This window comes from Carassius carassius, chromosome 15 (genome assembly GCF_963082965.1).
Source record: "Carassius carassius chromosome 15, fCarCar2.1, whole genome shotgun sequence".
NCBI lineage: Eukaryota > Metazoa > Chordata > Actinopteri > Cypriniformes > Cyprinidae > Carassius > Carassius carassius.
Genome location: NC_081769.1, coordinates 6,592,837 through 6,610,475, shown reverse-complemented (window position 1 = coordinate 6,610,475; position 17,639 = coordinate 6,592,837). Strand labels below are relative to the sequence as shown.

The 17,639-nt window shown below is 37.7% G+C and overlaps 1 protein-coding gene and 1 pseudogene across 1 annotated transcript; both read left to right on the top strand.

Annotated features, from left to right (window-relative positions):
- Positions 1-533: 533 nt before the first annotated feature.
- On the top strand, positions 534-5,238 carry LOC132158050 (syntaxin-12-like; annotated as a pseudogene).
- A 10,865-nt stretch (positions 5,239-16,103) lies between these two features.
- On the top strand, positions 16,104-17,550 carry LOC132157663 (popeye domain-containing protein 3-like). Its single transcript, XM_059566985.1, has 3 exons — positions 16,104-16,849; positions 16,947-17,055; positions 17,126-17,550. Exons 1-3 carry the CDS (start codon positions 16,356-16,358, stop codon positions 17,417-17,419), a joined length of 897 nt encoding a protein of 298 aa, XP_059422968.1. The 5' UTR covers positions 16,104-16,355; the 3' UTR covers positions 17,420-17,550.
- The last annotated feature ends 89 nt before the right edge of the window (positions 17,551-17,639 follow it).

Sequence of the window (17,639 nt, the reverse complement as noted above, 5' to 3'; positions counted from 1 at the left end):
CCATCATTCTAAAATACACATTAGTTAGAAAATACTGATGTCTAATTAATAGCGGACGAAACCATGTTCTTCTTCCAGAGGGCGTATGGTGGCTCAAAAAGCAGAACGCTTCTTTAAACCATTTTGACATTTAGAAAGGTTTTTATCCTTATGGAGAAATTTGCAAGCGTGTACTGTTTTACATTTATTTTTTCCAGTGACTGGTCCCTGATAGGCCTATATAAACAAAAATCTGACACAAAAACTCTATACAAAATTTATAATACACTGTCCTATCCTGAAATCGCGGCTGTGATTTGACAGCCTCAAAAAGCGCTGAGAAATGTAACAAGTATCATTTGACAGAGACGCGCTTGTATTTTTTTTAGCGAGGTTCTAGACAATAATTTACAAAATCATATAGACACTAAGATCGTTAATAAATATTAAACCGCATAAATAAAGAGAAAATAAAAAAAGTATTCGAAATTTAATTTTTAGACCCCTCGATTTGGCTTAATAATCAATAAGCCCCGCCCACTCAGTGTATACTCTAAATGTGTTTTCTGCCCTTCTGTCGGTTTCCTCTATTTCTGTGAGAGAAGAGCAGCGCGGTGCCGCATCTGAGCATCACCGGTATGCGATATTTTTTTAAACAGTTTGTGTTTCGATGACATTTCTGCAAGTATTGTTGAATAATTTCAGATGATTTTCAACTTGAAATTAAGTATAATCATTATTTTATCAGGCGAAGGGCCTGCTCAATGTCTTATTGCGTTGCGTAAGTTGCGCAGTAACGTACATTTTTAGATTTAACCTTTGAAATGTTTTATCTTTTAATATTAACCTGTAGTATTATTTGTTTTAATTTATGAAAAAATGACTGTAACACACTTAATATGATATAATGAATGACATCTGATGTAAACAGCTGTTGTTTTTCAGTCCTCATGTCTCACAGAATGATGGACAGCTGTCACTCACAGTCACAGCCGAGAGATTTCTACAACCTCACTCAGACATGCAGCTCAAACATCCAGAAAATCATACAAAACAGTGAGTAGATATGTTTCACATAAAAACTCACACTTGAAGAGACATTCTTTATTGTTGTATTCTTAATAAACACACTTTGAATGATTATGGCTTTGCTTTACTTTTATTTAAAGTTATGTCTCATATTATTCTGTGCATAGCTGGTCAAATCAAGAGCATGCTTTTCCAGCTTGCTACCAGACCAGACACACCAGAACTTGAAGACAGACTGTGAGTCCAGTTATATTTCCGTCCATTCTGTCTCACATACTGATGAATACATTCTGATCTGATGCTGCATTTTATTTTCCTGTACAGAGAGGCAAAGCAGCATCAGAGCCAACATTTGATACTAGGGGCACATTTTTTTGTACTCATTTTTATGTGCTAATGTGTTTACACACAGACTTTAGGAGTTAGACAGGAAGTGACTATCTGACCCATATATGAAATGACTGAGCAAACTCAAATAGTTATAGGGGACAGGTACACCTTGAATGTGTTTTCTACTACTCCCAACATGCAAAAATAAATCTAAATCAGAAAGGGATAGTTCACCCAAAAATGAAAGTTCTGTCAGCATTTACTACTCTTCTATGAGTTTCTTCTTGTGTTGATAAAAAAAGAAGATATTTTGAAGAATGTTGGGAACCAAGCAGTTGATGGTATCCATTGACTTCTAACTGTTTGTTTACCTACGTACTGTACATTCTTTAATCTTCTTCGTTCGCGACAAAAGAAAAAAACTCATATGGTTTTGGAACAACCTGGGGATGAGTGAATTGAGACAGAATTTTAATTTCTTTCTAGCGTAATTATAAAATGAAGTATTGAGTACTACCACTTAAAAATACTGCGTGTACTTACTATAGGGTTGTCTTTAGGAATAGTCTTAAAATATACAACGTGATTACTTTACTTTGCAAGGAAGTTCATTAATAGAAACTAAAAACTATTAATGAACTAAAAACTATCTGTAGCATTTGATGATAGTAACTTGCAGAAACACTGTATAACAATTATCTCTCACAAAGTGGATAAACAGAGTGTGAGAATTTCCTAGCCAAACTATTTCAGCTAGCATCTTCTCATTTTTGTATGCAGTTATGAATAGTAACATCTCTGTATGTTGCAAACAGCCAGCAAATGCAGCACTACACAAACCAGTTAGCAAAAGAGACCAACAGACATCTGAAAGACCTGGGCTCTTTCCCACAGCCACAGTCCCCGTCAGAACAGGTGAGTTCACACTGCCTCAAACCAACCTGCATCTGACATCATACTGGCCAGCTGCGGTCATGCTACTGCTTCTCTTCACACAGCGGCAGCAGAGGATTCAGAAAGACCATCTGATGAATGACTTCTCAGCTGCTCTCAACAACTTCCAAGTGGTTCAGCGGCGAGCTGCAGAGAGGGAGGGTGAATCAGTGGCACGGGCTCGAGCTGGCTCCAGACTAAACATAACTATATTTGCTAATTATCTAATGCTTATATTTGTTTGCCATTTCCTTAACAAAAAGCCTTTCATTTTGTAGGTTGATGAGCTCAATCAAGATGAACAGCTTGTGACATTTGAAAAGTAGGAGACATATCTGTTTTGTGTGAAAAAATTGGCATGAAAAATGGAAATTGGGTCATGATTTACTCACCTCAGATTGTTCCAAACCCATAAATCTCAGTTTCATCTTTCAAACACCAGTGAACATATTTTTACATCCTCATCATCTTTGTTCAGACATTGAAAGTTCATAAAGACATTGTAAAATAATCCATAATAATTAAGCAGTTAAGTTTAATTTTCATGATCTAATTTTTATTTTAAAGGAGCATTGCGTAGGTTCTGAAATTTCTAACCGTTACTGACACCAGTGGCCGTTAGAGGAACTGCAGCCAGTCTCATGCTCGTTCTCAGTGCGCATGCTCTGAGGAGTGTCCATGGGTGTCTGAATTGTGCTGGAGGCTGGTCGCTTCTTTCCATCCGCAGAGTCCATTTGAAAACACTACTGCCGCTGCTTACTATAATGGCTGGCGTGCCGTACGGTTGTAAGCCCAAGTAGACGAGAACGCACATGACGTCACATTTTGTGAATTTTCGCGCCAATTCGGGCCGACTCCTCCACACACAATTGAGCCTACAGGCTGATAGAGGCAACCGTGGTGGACAGTCGAGGTGTCATTCTTTTTTTTACATCATGGTTGGCTCATACATGTACGAATGAAAACTCTTATCTTAAAGATTTTTTTAAGTAAAAACCTTCACATAGCTCCTTTAAATTAGTTCTTTTTAGGGAACTTGATTAACCCAAACGAGCTGATGTCTTGAGTCAACATTTATCCACAAGCTACTCAATCAAAATGTGCCCGAAAATCACTCTAGCTGGAAATATCCCAGAATATATGATATAAATTTGGATTTTGCTCTTCTTGCAGAACAGAAGAAATTTGATCAAATAAAATGTACTGTTAATATAAATTGTAAATCAGCTACATGTGCATAGCTTTATTTAATTTGGTTTTTGAGCATGAATTTACTTAATTTCCTTAGAGTGTACTAATGACGCAAATAGTTCATTACGTAAAAACTGGTGAAACATTTTTGAGCTGGTTCATTGAAATGAACTGTCCAAAAGAACCGTTTTGTGGAAAAAAATAAAATTAACCATCAATAAATTGTTCTTTATTTACATGCAAACATTGCACAACTTTCGATTACATCCACTTCCAGCTATTTTTAACCATACGAAAGTCATTTTGTTGCTTGAACTGGTGTGTCTTACCATTTTATTTTAATGAATTGGCTTAATTATGAACACACTGGTTTGTAGTGCAAACAGTTTTACCGTTTACTGCATATTGTTATTCGTCTTATTATTTCCCTATAGCTGCTAATGAACCAGAAATTTCACGCATTCACAGAAAACATCTTCCGCTTTGAAAATTAAGGTGGATATAGAGCACATCAAATATGGTCAACAGAAGTTGTTTTTCCCTCACACTCGAGAACCAATAAGGTTCCCACATGTCACACAAGCACATCTGAGGTTTGTTCTTGCTCTTTGGAATGACATGAGAGTGAGTAAATGATAATAGAATTGTTTAGAATTAAAATCGAAAAATGAATCCTTTATTAAGTAGTGTTCATAATTCATTTGACCCTAATTCAAACCCAAGGATCAAATATTGCCCTCATGTACCCTGATTTTGATTCAAATGCACAACACAGACATGTAATACATATTCCAAAATTAATCAGATATCAACTCTGTTGGGTCCGTTGAGAGATGTGATAGCAGAGATGTTCATAGCTTTTATAATTTGAAAAGAAATGAAGGGTGGAGGATGCAGACAGAAGAGGAGCCTTTCACTGAATAGGACCTTGAGCTTATTAAAGAGAGAGAGACCAATATCCATCAGCTGGAGGTGAGCACTTCCGGTATCACATCAGCATACAAAAGAGCATTTCTCATAAGAACTCAAGCTAGCCTTTCATACAATATCAGCTTTTTTGATCATTCATTTTTTATACCTTTAAAAGATGTCTTCAAATTCATTGCCAACCGTATTTACACGACAGTTCTCAGACATGGATTGTAGTAAAATGTCCCAACTGCTTTCTGTTCTTGATTCTTGATTCAGTCGGACATTATGGATGTGAACCAGATCTTCAAGGACCTTGCAGTCATGATCCATGACCAGGGTGACATGATAGGTTAGTCTGGCTCTCTTCGTTTAAACCCGTTTTTTGCACTGATTTTAAGGGCTGCTTTCCTCCTGTCATCATTCACAGATAGCATTGAAGCCAACGTGGAGAGTGCAGAGGTGCGTGTGGAGCGAGGAGCTGAACAACTCCAGCAGGCGGCCTACCATCGGGTATATTCAAATAGAAAACAGATCTTTAATAAAAATAATTCACAATATTATTGTTTTACTGTGTTTTTGATCAAATCAATGAGGTTTGTTCAGCACACTATATTTCTATTAAAAACAAAATAGGTCTCTATTTCAAAATGATTTCAGACTTTTGACTGGTAGTTTAGGTAGAAGATGCATATGCTAACATCAGCAGTGCTTCCTGGTTGACTGTATATAACTGTGTTTTTTCCTTTTAAGAGAAAATCCCGCAAGAGGATGTGTGTTCTGGCTCTGATCCTGTCGCTAGTGGTGACCATCTTTGCTATAATCATCTGGCAAGCAGTTAGATAAAATGAGAGCAGAATCGGACAGTGTTGAGTGAATGACGTGTGCATGTTTATTACATATTTGTGAGGAAAAAAAAGACTTCAATTTGTGTAGGAACGGCTGGTAATATTGTGATGTGAACCTAGGGTCTCTGAAAGGTTTCAACCCTTATACTTCCTTCTTATCTAAAACAGTTATCAAATATCACATCACCTCAGATCTCAGCTCAAGCATGGCTTACAGAAACATGGTGTGTTTTCATTTATTAATACCCTAGTGAAGAATAAATATACTAAAATGTATTTAAAATACATGTATTTCATGCTAGGTATAAATACAATTACAATTACAGATGATTCTTCTGCACAATCTGACTTTTCTGCAGTCTGGAATTGAACTACTGGTTTCGTCTGGTCAGAGGAGAACTGGCCCCCCAACTGAGCCTGGTTTCTCCCAAGGTTTTTTTCTTCATTCTGTCACCGATGGAGTTTCGGTTCCTTGCCGCTGTCGCCTCTGGCTTGCTTAGTAGGGGTCACTTCATCTACAGCGATATCATTGACTTGATTGCAAATAAATGCACAGACACTATTTAACTGAACAGAGATCACTGAATTCAATGATGAACTGCCTTTAACTCTCATTTTTGCATTATTGACACTGTTTTCCTAATGAATGTTGTTCAGTTGCTTTGACGCAATGTATTTTGTTTAAAGCGCTATATAAATAAAGGTGACTTTGACTTTGACTTAAAAATAAAAATACCCTGCAGTTGTACGTCTAATAGTTGATTGTGCTAAAGTGGAACTAATGCAACATCTACACTTTAAATATCTTGCATTATTTAAATACTCAAAGATTATTCAATCCTCATCAGTAAAAAAAAAAACACTTTAAGGTTAATATTAAGAAATGCACCTTGTGCACAAGTAGTACTCCAAATAAAGTTCAATTATCATTTTTATGTCAGTAAGTCTCGAGCGATTTGTAATTAAATAATATAGTAATTGGAACTAAGTATGAAATAGATATATTTTAAATGTATTATAGATCAGATCCCAATATTAAGAGCCATTCATGCAGAAATACAGATGTGTGTATTCACTAAATCAGCACTTACGTGTTTCCTCTATAAAAATGTCTGTCCATGAAATATCTGGAGCATATACAATACAGCATTTATCATGATCAGGTTTACGTTTGCAACCACTTGCATGAATGTAATTCCTTTTAAAAATTGTGTTTTGTTGCTACAGGTCTTGATTCATTATGCAAAATAATGGTTTATTCTCTAAAAAAATATATATTGGTATATATTTCTCAAAATTATTTAAAAGATTTTAATGCTGTATATGTTTGTATGCCCAGTGCTCTGATTCTCACAAGTACATGAATTTCTTAGTAGTACATAAATATGAAATACATTACAATAAATTGTTCTCCAATGCTCCTCTTCTATCTATCTATAAGTTTTTTTTTTAGATGATCTATATCTATTTCAGATAATTTGTTGGTAATGTTTCTTTTTGTATGCTCTAAAATTAAGAATAGAAACAATGCATATACTCTTTATTATACACAAAACCATTCAAACTACAATTAAGAAATGTTAATTTTATTCAGCTGGATGTGTTCAGTATAGTATATATATATATATATATATATATATATATATATATATATATATATATATATACAGGTATATGTGTGTGTGTGTGTGTGTGTGTGTGTGTGTGTGTGTGTGTGTGTTGAAAACAAATATTGTATAAATGCTTACAAATTGGTAAGTTTATTGGACCTATGAAGATGCTGATTTAAATAGTACTGCAAAGTAATGTTCAGTTTCTGTTTTACCCACAAGGTGTCACACAGTAAACATCACTGATTGGCAGCCTGTCTTGGTCTTCAAAGGTCACCATGATATAGAGTTGATCCTCGTCTTTGTATCAACAGAATATTCAGTGTTGTGTTATGTTGCTCAGGACAGACTCTTATCAAGGGTGAGCATCACAAATGATAACTTCGTCATGTTAATGCTGAGTTTGAAGTGCTCTTTGAAGTAATTTTCGAGTGGCCCTTCGTCGTTCTCGTACGTCACTTATTGCCATAATCAGCGGGCAGAACACCCCCACTGTCCTCCACTGATTAGCATGACTAACAGTTCAACATGCAGAACTTATATTCTACCCCACATTTTGGGAAAGTCTTGATTATGATTGCAGTGGCTGAAGTGTTCAATACATGGAGAAGTGTTTAGAGCTGAGAGGGACTGTGTAGGAGTTGGAGGTTGTGCATTGTTTCTTAGTGCAAACCGTATCAGAATTGCAAATATTTCCTTAATTTACTGTAAAACTATTTTCAGTTGGGCATCATTGTCTGCACTCAAGTGTACAAAGATATTAACCATTATTTTGCTAAGAAATTATGGTCCTGGAAGAACATTTACACTGTATCAGCCATTGGAAAAAGGGTTTAGGTATGTTTTAGGCCAGAGGCTGAGCGCTTAAACAATACTGTTGGTTTACAGTCAGGAATCTGAATGCAGCCATAAATATGAATCTTTAACATAACTTATTTCACACAGAGCAATCCAGTTATGCATTACTAATATTAGTGTGCACTCTTTGTCTTATTTTGCACAGTTAACTAACAAAATAGCATCTGTGTCATCTTTAGGAGAACAAAGAGACCCCTAAGAGAAAATGTAACATTACCTCTCCCCCTTGGCTGCTAGTTTGATTGTGGTGTGAAAGGAGGGACGTTGTTTGTCATATTGCTTTTCATCTGAGGCTACTTTTCCCCCTCGATCTTTTTCATTTCCTGCTTCAGAGCTGATTCTTTGTAGAAACATGAGAACAAAGGAAATGGGATTTGATGGTCTTGCAATTTATGTGTGTGTGTGTGTGTCCATTCTCTTAATGACAAACTGTTGGTCATATCAACAGATTCTTTATGCTGTGCTTCATTATCAATTGTTTATTAAATTATTATTCATTATTATTATAAAAATTTACTGAAGATTTATTCAGCTAAGGTCATGCATGATGTAGATGAGTTTTTTTTCATTATTGAAACAGATTTGTAGAATTTTAGAATTACATAACCTGCTCATTAATGGATCATCTGCAGTGAATGGGTGCCGTCAGAATGAGAGTCCAAACAGCTGATAAAACATCACAGTGATCCACACCACTCCGGAGGAGACGAATTGTTGAAGAAAAGTTGTTATTTCTGTTTTCTATGTATACAAAAGTATTCTTGTAGCTTCGTAAAAATTACAGTTGAACCACTGATGCCACTTGCACAATCTCCTTTCTACATGTCTGGACCTTGATTGTGGTAATTACATTGCTGTCTATAAGAGGGTCAAAGAGCTCTCGAAATTCATAAAAAATATTTTTATTTGTGTTCCAAAGATGAATGAAGGTCTTAAGGGTTTGGAACGACATGAGGGTGAGTAATTAATGACTGAATTTTCAGTGTTGGGTGAACTATCCTTTTAATTGATGGACTGCTGTCATGTGGATTACTTACATACAATGACATACAATTACATACAATGACAAATGGCATGATAATAATATGTTATCTGAGCTTGCCATTTAATCAGTCTTTGTATATATATTAGCAGCATCCCTCCTCATATTTCAGCTAATTATATGTAAGCGTGAAGCTGTGAACTAATGAAACAAGCAAAGGCATAATTTGATGAAGCAATGACTGAGTGTGGAATCATGGGAGTTGTTATCTTCATTCCCATAGCCAATTTAATCCAACGGGACTCAGGCAGAAATCATGTTCATGGATGAGCTAATGATTTATTAACATAGTAAAATGAAGCAGGATGAGGCTGAAAGCCATCAAAGCAAAACGAGAATGCTTAACAAGCGTGACCCACGGCTCGAAAGCAGCGGAGCTTTTATTATGCCACAGTTGACCACTTTCACTCCTTCCACTCGTATGTATGTGGGGAAAAAAGAAACAGTGCTGTTTTATCATACTAGATATATTTGAAAGTTCTGTTATAACGCTACTATGTGCAGTCATCACCTGTCTATTAAAACATTCAATATATTAAAGCGCCTTTTGTGTTTCCATGTTTTTCTACAAAACAAAACAAGAAAGACACAATGACACAATGGACACGATCCGTGTCACTAGTTAAATTGCTTATTTCTCTGGATTTAAACATTCTTTGAAACATTTGGTATAATGTAAGTGTCGCAGGTCAGAGCGGACCACCAATTTAACGGGTCTCGCTCCTCCCTCTAACTTCCACCTCGAGGAGGTCCCACAACACCCCAATGAACGGAGAGACAACCAAGATTAAAATTTAACAATTTTATTTAGTTAAAAGTTTGGGGAAAAAGGGGAGGGGAAACTTTAAAACTACTAATGACTCGAACTATTTTTGATTTCAAGACCCAAGGCTGTGCTGTTGGCTTACTGGGGTCCTTGCCCTCAAATAAGTACAGAGTTCCATAAACAGGTGGACGAGCACAAGCTGGGCTATTAGCTCACCGGGGCTCTAGCGTTCAGGTAAGTACAGAGTTCAAGACACAGGTAAGTATTCACAGGGCTGAGCTGTTAGCGTGCAGGGGTTCTAGCTCCCAGGTAAGTACAGAGTTCAATACACAGGTGGATATTCACAGGGCTAAGCTGTTAGCGTGCAGGGGTTCTAGCTCACAGGTAAGTACAGAATTCAATACACAGGTGAACATTCACAGGGCTGGGCTGTTAGCGTGCAGGGGTTTCTAGCTCTCAGGTAAGTACAGAGTTCAATATACAGGTGAGTATTCACAGGGCTGGGCTGTTAGCATGCAGGGGTTCTAGCTCCCAGGTAAGTACAGAGTTCAATACACAGGTGAGTATTCACAGGGCTGGGCTGTTAACTGGCTACTCAGCACTGAAGATATTCAGAGGTAGGTATTCCAAGCAGATACGGGTTTGGTCGATGACTGACGGCTGGTGGGCCTTACAGGTGAGACTGCAAACAATACTGGGCTTCCCGCCCAGCTTGGCAGGAGGGCACACAGGGGAGGATCGGCTGTTGTCCTTCGCTTCCCTCGTCGAAGAGACAGCAAAGACGTCACGCACAAGGCCGGTGGTTGCTGACAAGGCAAATTACACAACGTCACGTGGATGCAAGGGTAAGGCTTTGATTTAAAAGCTTACAGAGATCGCTGCGTGGGCGACGTCATCCAACCTCCTCCAGAGGTGCCTCCAACACGTCCAAGCTCCAGCTTACTTAAGGTAAAGACTGTGGTCGCCACCAATACACTGCTCCTCTCCATCAGATCTCTTCCTACGACCGGGGACACAGCCACGGACAAACACCACACACCACAAAGGCACTACAATTCTTCTCGTGTGTACACTTCAATATAGCAGCACTCACCGCACTCCAAACACTCAGTGAAGGAAGATCCGTGGTGTATTCCCGTTTCGGGCTCAGAGTCCTGGCGGGGCGTGTCAGATGGACGAAGGCAGGGGGCAGACCACGGCAGGCGTATATATCGTACACCGGAGTCTCTCCATTTTTCCCAGCGATCTCCAACACAAGGCACTACTATCAACACTGAGTAAACACACGAGCACTGAGGATTATTAGATCAACACAAGAGAGGGGGGGGGGGGGGGTTACCCACTGCTACGGGGAAATATGCAGTCGGAACTCTTTCTTAAAGGCAGTTAGTCTCCCTCCACATCCGTCATCCACTCTCCACAATATACAAGGAATGTTCATAAAGTCTTCACCCGCCAGTACACAGTGTTGTCCTCTCCCAATACGAATTCAATGATCTCCTTCACCCAGGGGCCTTCCAAACATAGGATCGCTCCTTCAACCCAATCCACAATAAGATGTAAACACAACATACAAAAAGGTTGATCACTTAACTTCCTCCGCACTTCCAATATCCACTTTCCTTGGATTTTCCGTTGCAGCCCGTAAATCACAACATCCACGCCACACCAGCCACTTCTGTATCGTGTGGAACAACAGCAGAACTAAAACTAACCATTCCTGTTCATAAACCAGCCCCTTTTATATCTCTGCTTCCTTCCCTATCCTCCAATCGGTATCCGACACGTCCTCTTGCCACACCCAACGTGTATCTGGGATAATTTCCCCACCTTGGGCCAACCGGAACAGAACTCGTGTTTCACTTAAATTAGTCCGGGCGGAAATATTTCCCACACTCCAGTTCCGCCCGGAAAAAAAAAGTTCCGCTCGGATTAGTCATATAGTTAAAGGAACTTACATATTGTTCCTTTAACTGCTTGAGTCTTATTACAGAACTACAGATTTCAAAGGTTTATTGTGCCATTTGCATGTTGATAAAAACATGAATTTATGTTACTACTGTATATTGTTAGCATTTTTATAATGGTTGTTGTTGATCAAGTGACTGATTTCTAGTAGTTGATGTAGTTTAGACTTTTTAAGTTTTCTTTTTGAAATTATAGATTGATTGATTGATTGATTGATTGATTGATTGATTGATTGATTGATTGATTGATTGATTTATTGATTGATTGAAAATACATGAAGCTTGTTTCATTTAGCATTTTCAGGAAGTAGATATGCTCACTTAGCTGGGAAAATGTAGGATTAAATGGATACAATTTGAAAATATAATATCAATAAAATATTTATTATACTCTGCCTTATTTAGTAAGGGCTTCTCAAGGTTTTTTTCAAAGAAAATTCCCACTGGCCAAAACATCTTCATATCTTGTCTCAAGCTGTACCAACAGCTTGGAATCACTGGCATTCACACACTATTCCATCACCATCAAACAGATGGGTTTGTGGTGTATTTTAAGTCCACGCTCAACACATTTGTCTCAGACGCAGAGAAAATTTCACTGAGCAAGGGAATGAGTGTTTAGCTTGGAAGAGGGTTGAAAGGTGAAGGCCATCAAAGATTTCATTTTGTTATTCAGTTTGCAAGCGAATAAAGTAGATGAGCCTTTGTCACTCAGTTCCTCACTTCAGTCATGAGGTTTTAAATGGGAACTGACCTCAAGTAGAAGTGTTGTCCAGTTAATTGTCATATGTAGCTTGTAATTTCTCCGTTACCCATATAAGGTTATATTTCATTATGGATTTTATCAAATCACATAAGTTTGTAAGAAACTCTTTAATTTTCCAAAAAATAATTATAGTAATATAATGTACCACATGCTGATGAAAGTGATGTGGGTGGGATGTAATGCCAGAGTAAAGTAAAGCCACAACTTACACAACAATGTTCAGATCATCTCTTTTTCCTGAAAAGAAATCTATATAATGCAATATTTATATTCACTGAATGTAAGCGAGTCCTGAAAACGATGAAAATAAATCTAGGAATTATCTGATTGTTGGATTTTAATCAGCGGAGTTGAGGCATCAAACATTAACTAAGACTAACAATTTTGACCCATAAAGTGTTTTTTTGGCTATTGCTTTTGTGGTCCAGGGCCATATATGATGATCAGTTTTACAGCAAGGTATGCACATTGCAAATTTTGTAATGGCTGAAAAGACGCATGTCAGCAAACATTAAATCATTTAATTTGAATGCATAATGTTGCTATTATGACATATCTTTAATATATCAAATATGACCAATTAAGTACACACACACACACACACACACACACACACACACACACACACACACACACATATAGAATACCTTTCTAATAAATCTATTTGACTTTTTTACTTATAATAAGCAATTCTGCTTCATCTGTCATTCACTATTTAATTAATCTGAATTAAAGAATCTAAATGATCAAAATGCAGTTTTAAAAAGAAAAGTCAATTTAGTATTTTGCATTAATGATACTTGAAATACAAACATTTTGTAACAAATGTTCCTATTTATTACCCTTAATAACACACTGGCTGATCATCACCATTTTGCACATACTAAATTTGTATTAATATGTTTCTATATAGTAGAAGTAAAGGGGCATCTTCCCTCATCTTACCCTTCAAGATAATGTTGTTTTTTTATTGACATTTCCAGGCCTGTATTAGTTATAGTATTAGTAGTCAGCTAAAAGACTCTGCACTGTCAGAGATATTTTAAGACATAATAAGATGCAATTTAAGAAACCTGCCACCAGCATTGAGAATTGCACACCTTTCACGCTGGTGTTCTATTTTTCCGTAACACCTCTAAGGTGTCCTTGGTCCCAAAACTCAATGCTGTTCTTTTAGATTAATGACCGAGCATGTACTTCATCTGTCAGTGAACATGCACACACCTGACACACAGTCTAATACAAATGATACTGTTAGCTTTTTCTTTATCGAGGACGTTATGCATACATTTCACAGATCTCACCCCCCAACAGCTATGCTCTAATTCCCTGTTTCTCTATCTCTCTCTTTTGCAGACACACACATATCCACTGACAGATATTCTGGGGTCTGGGGTTTGGATCTATATATAGACATGCCGGGTGTCTGATAGCCAGTTTAAAGGCAGCGCTGTTCATGGCTGACCCTCTAACACATCAGCTCTCTTAACAACATACTCTGATATGCTCTCCATGTTTATACAAAGGGAAATCACAGAGATGATATGGATATACAGACGACATTATGTTTATTAGGACTTTATATAATCCCTAAGTCTGTAGAGAAGGTTTGTCCTCGATTTGTATCTCGGGTGAAGTTTGTTTTCATACCCCAGAGTGTGTATGTAAGGCACCTTCAGCTGGCAGGCTGCAGGCTGGGGGTGGGGTTGGGGTGTTAACGATGAGTTATTTTCATCCAGAACAAAACTGCCTCTGCGAAACACCCTGATTTGTACTGTCCCAGTGTCATACACAGTATCTCATGCCTCATTATAGTGTGATGTTTTCACACATACAGACTGTCTGTCCTTTACCTGATGCGAAGTCTTGGAAATTGTATTGTGAACGCAACCTTTATTAACATAACAAATATGCTGTCAAAGAAATTCCATTGTTCATTTTGCAGATGTAAGGTATTTTAATAACTTCATTACTGTTCTCAGGTGACCTATTTTGAGAATAAGTAGCCTATTTCTGATTTAAATTCGATTCCATTCCAACACTTCTACTCAATTAAAAAAATTTTAGCCATGGGAGAAAAGGTTCGACATAGACAACATTTTTTCGGTTCCAAACAGAGGATCATAAATTATTTTGTTGTTCCAGACAACAGGAAATTTTCTCAGACTTTTGATGTTCTAGCAAGTTATGAAGAATCGTTCTTCTAGTAATGTTAATTGAATATTCATTCAAAGTTAACTGATCTTTATTAAAGTCCTTAAATCAGTGAAAATACTTGTTTTAGAACATTCAGAAATAATATTTTCATAACCTAATGAGAATATTAGCTAAATATTCCTGTAACATGTTTTTGTTAACTGGGTGTATTGTCAGAATAGCCATGTACTGTACACACTGTAATGTTTCAGGAGTAACAACTGAATTTAGCTGCAGTGTGCACATAATATGTCATGGATATGTAAATATAGATTCACATATCAGAGGAATATTCAGTGCATTAACATGGCATAGACTTCGACTCTTCATATTAGCCATAAATTAGAACATTGACTAGATGAATGATTAATATTGTTCGAAACTGATCATTTCCCAAGATCACATGTCCATCTATTCCCTGAAAGCAGTAATGAGATTTGACTTGCCGTCTGTAAAGGAAGGGCTCAAGCATGGGACATACGTGAACTAGAACATCCACTGTACTACTTAAAGTCCATTCCAAGTTCATTTATAGCAGACATTAAAAATAAAAATGCAGTTGGTGTGGTGAGAGGTGCTAGAAGAACTGTGTTGTAATGGAAAAATGGGGCAAGTCCACAATTGGAGATGGCCCTTTTATACCCTTTATGCCCTTTTGGCAATTTCACCTAATAGCACAGTTGTGTTGTGATCTCTAAGTCCTGGCATTCCTCCAAACCATGATATACTCGCACAGTCCCATTACCTTTTCTCATTTGAACACCTGGATGAAGACAGTGCGCACACCCATACTCTCCATTAAACTGTTTGAAATTTTGCAGTAAAGGCCGTGCTACAACAATAATGATGGTATTCCAATTTGTCTACAAATCTTTAGAAGCCTTCTCTAGCATGTACTTGCTTCGTGGGATGCTTGCACCATCGCCACTTCATAACCTTAACCAGCTTCAGTAGGTCCTCCATTAAAGCCCCTATTACATTATGCTTGAAGGAAAATGCAAGGATGTTCAGCCAACTGATATCTGTGACATGGACATTTAAAGAACCTGAAGAGGCATGGTTGGTATTCTGAAACAATAGTACACAATATAAGAAACTAAGTGATTGCTTTTGAATGCATCCTGCTGAACAGGAAATAAAACATCTCCATGTTCTCAGTCACATCCATGTTGACACTCTTTGCACTAATGGGGCTTGACAACCCAATCTTTCAGAATCCTTAAATGATTCAAGCAATCTTTTTGGGGAACAACGGTCTGGTAAGTGTGCATTTTGGTCACATTTTTACAAAGTACTTTCAAACTCTAATTGTAGAGTACTAATGCTCCAGTATCAGTGCAAAAAGAATTACAACTCTTTTTTTTATAAGAAGAAACTATGGCAAAAACGTGTGCAGGTGGTAATATTTCAGCCTCTTTAATTCATGGCATCATATTAACATTAGTCAATTCAATTCAAGTTAATTTGTATAGCGCTTTTTATGATACAAATCATTGCAAAGGAACTTTACAGAAAATTAAGTTTCTACAATATTTGGTAGTAGCTTATATGTGGTGATCAGTTTATGTGCAAATGACAGGAATTAAAAAAATTTAATAAATGTATACAAGACATAGTCAACCAGACGATCAACACTATTAACAGCAATTATAATGTGATTGCATAGTAAGTAGCAATATTTGTTAGTTCTGTAGCCTATATTGTTTTAGTCCTCTGTAAAGTGAAATCTCAAGAAAGATAAATCAGAACTCCATGACATCTCCAAAGCAGCAGACTTTAAGTAATAGTTTCCTTTTGGGAGGCTTAAGGATTGTGTTTCTGTGTGCGCATTAAAGAGCTGTCGGTTCACAGGAGCTTGAAGTCATATCTCTTCAGAGGAGTGCACAGCTGATATATACGACTCTCGTCTGGCCAATTATTCATTTTCCATTATGGATCATTTGACAGAGAATAACTTGACAGCAGAGACTCTGGAATACCCAGTGTGCTCAGAATGGAAGGAAACCCCTGAAGGATCAATGTTTCATCTCGCACATATACTGCTGGTTTTGGGATTTATGGGAGGCAGCGGCTTTTATGGATTACTATATATGTTCAGCTTTTTATCGCTCGGGTTCTTCTGTTATTCGATGTGGTCATGGTCCGATCCCTGCACGACTGACTCGTTTTCGTGGACCTTCGCGCTTTTCGCCTTCTGTCTGGCACAAGTCGTTCATGTGTCGTACCGACTGCGCAAAGTCACTTTTGGTAAGGAGTTCCAGGATCTCTACGATTATAAGTTCAAAAAGCTTGGAGTATCCTTAACGCATTTTGGAAAAATAATGGAGTGTTGTGAGGGCGATGTCTATACTCTAGATAAAGACCACTGCTTCGCCGTGGAGGGTAAAACCTCCATCGACAAACTGTCAGTTCTCATCTCAGGCAGGTGAGTAAATAGACTTTAATCACTAGAAATAATCCGCGTAATATGTTTTACTATTTGTGCTTCAAGGCAAACAAGACACTCGCTTTTTCTAAAACAGGATACGAGTGACGGTGAACGGGGAGTTTTTGCACTACATCTATCCATTTCAGTTCCTGGACTCTCCAGAGTGGGATTCCCTCAGACCTTCAGAAGAAGGGGTTTTTCAGGTGAATAAATTGTGTGTTTGTGTTCGTACTGTAAACTTTTTAATGGAACAAATTCTGGTATTCTCCCCAGGTCACGTTACGTGCAGATAACCGGTGCAGGTACGTGGTGTGGAGACGGAAGAAGCTCTATCTGCTGTTCGCGCAGCACCGGTACATCGCCAAGATCTTCGCGCTGCTGGTGCGCAATGACATCGCGGAGAAACTCTTCTCTCTCAACGACAAGGCTTTCGACCCCCGCGGGTTCCGCTACGATCTCCGGTTACCAAACTTCTGTCACGGACCAGAGCCAGAAATAGAAAACACAAGTGAATCCCGGCCAGTGCTGGAACAGAGTGAAACCAAACCGGCAGAAAGAGACTCATGAGAAACGCGCGCTCCAATTTTAGGAGCTTTACAATTTACTGATGGCAATTAATTTTCCATTTTTTATTTTTATTATTTTTTAATATTGGATAAGCTTTAAGTGACCTCCTGAAATCGGTGTTTTCTTTTTTCTTTTTTAGCCACGCTATTTTTCAACACGAGAATCTCATAATTATTCAGAAGATGAAGTTGTTTTCAGTATGATACTTATTAAACTGTCG

What these genes read in the sequence shown, in the direction of transcription:
- LOC132157663 (XM_059566985.1), top strand. Translation starts at nt 16,356, where the DNA reads ATGGATCATTTGACAGAGAATAACTTGACAGCAGAGACTCTGGAATAC. An exon ending in TCAGTTCTCATCTCAGGCAG is followed by an intron (nt 16,850 to 16,946) that starts GTGAGTAAATAG and finishes TTTCTAAAACAG; the next exon opens with GATACGAGTGACGGTGAACG. An exon ending in CAGAAGAAGGGGTTTTTCAG is followed by an intron (nt 17,056 to 17,125) that starts GTGAATAAATTG and finishes TATTCTCCCCAG; the next exon opens with GTCACGTTACGTGCAGATAA.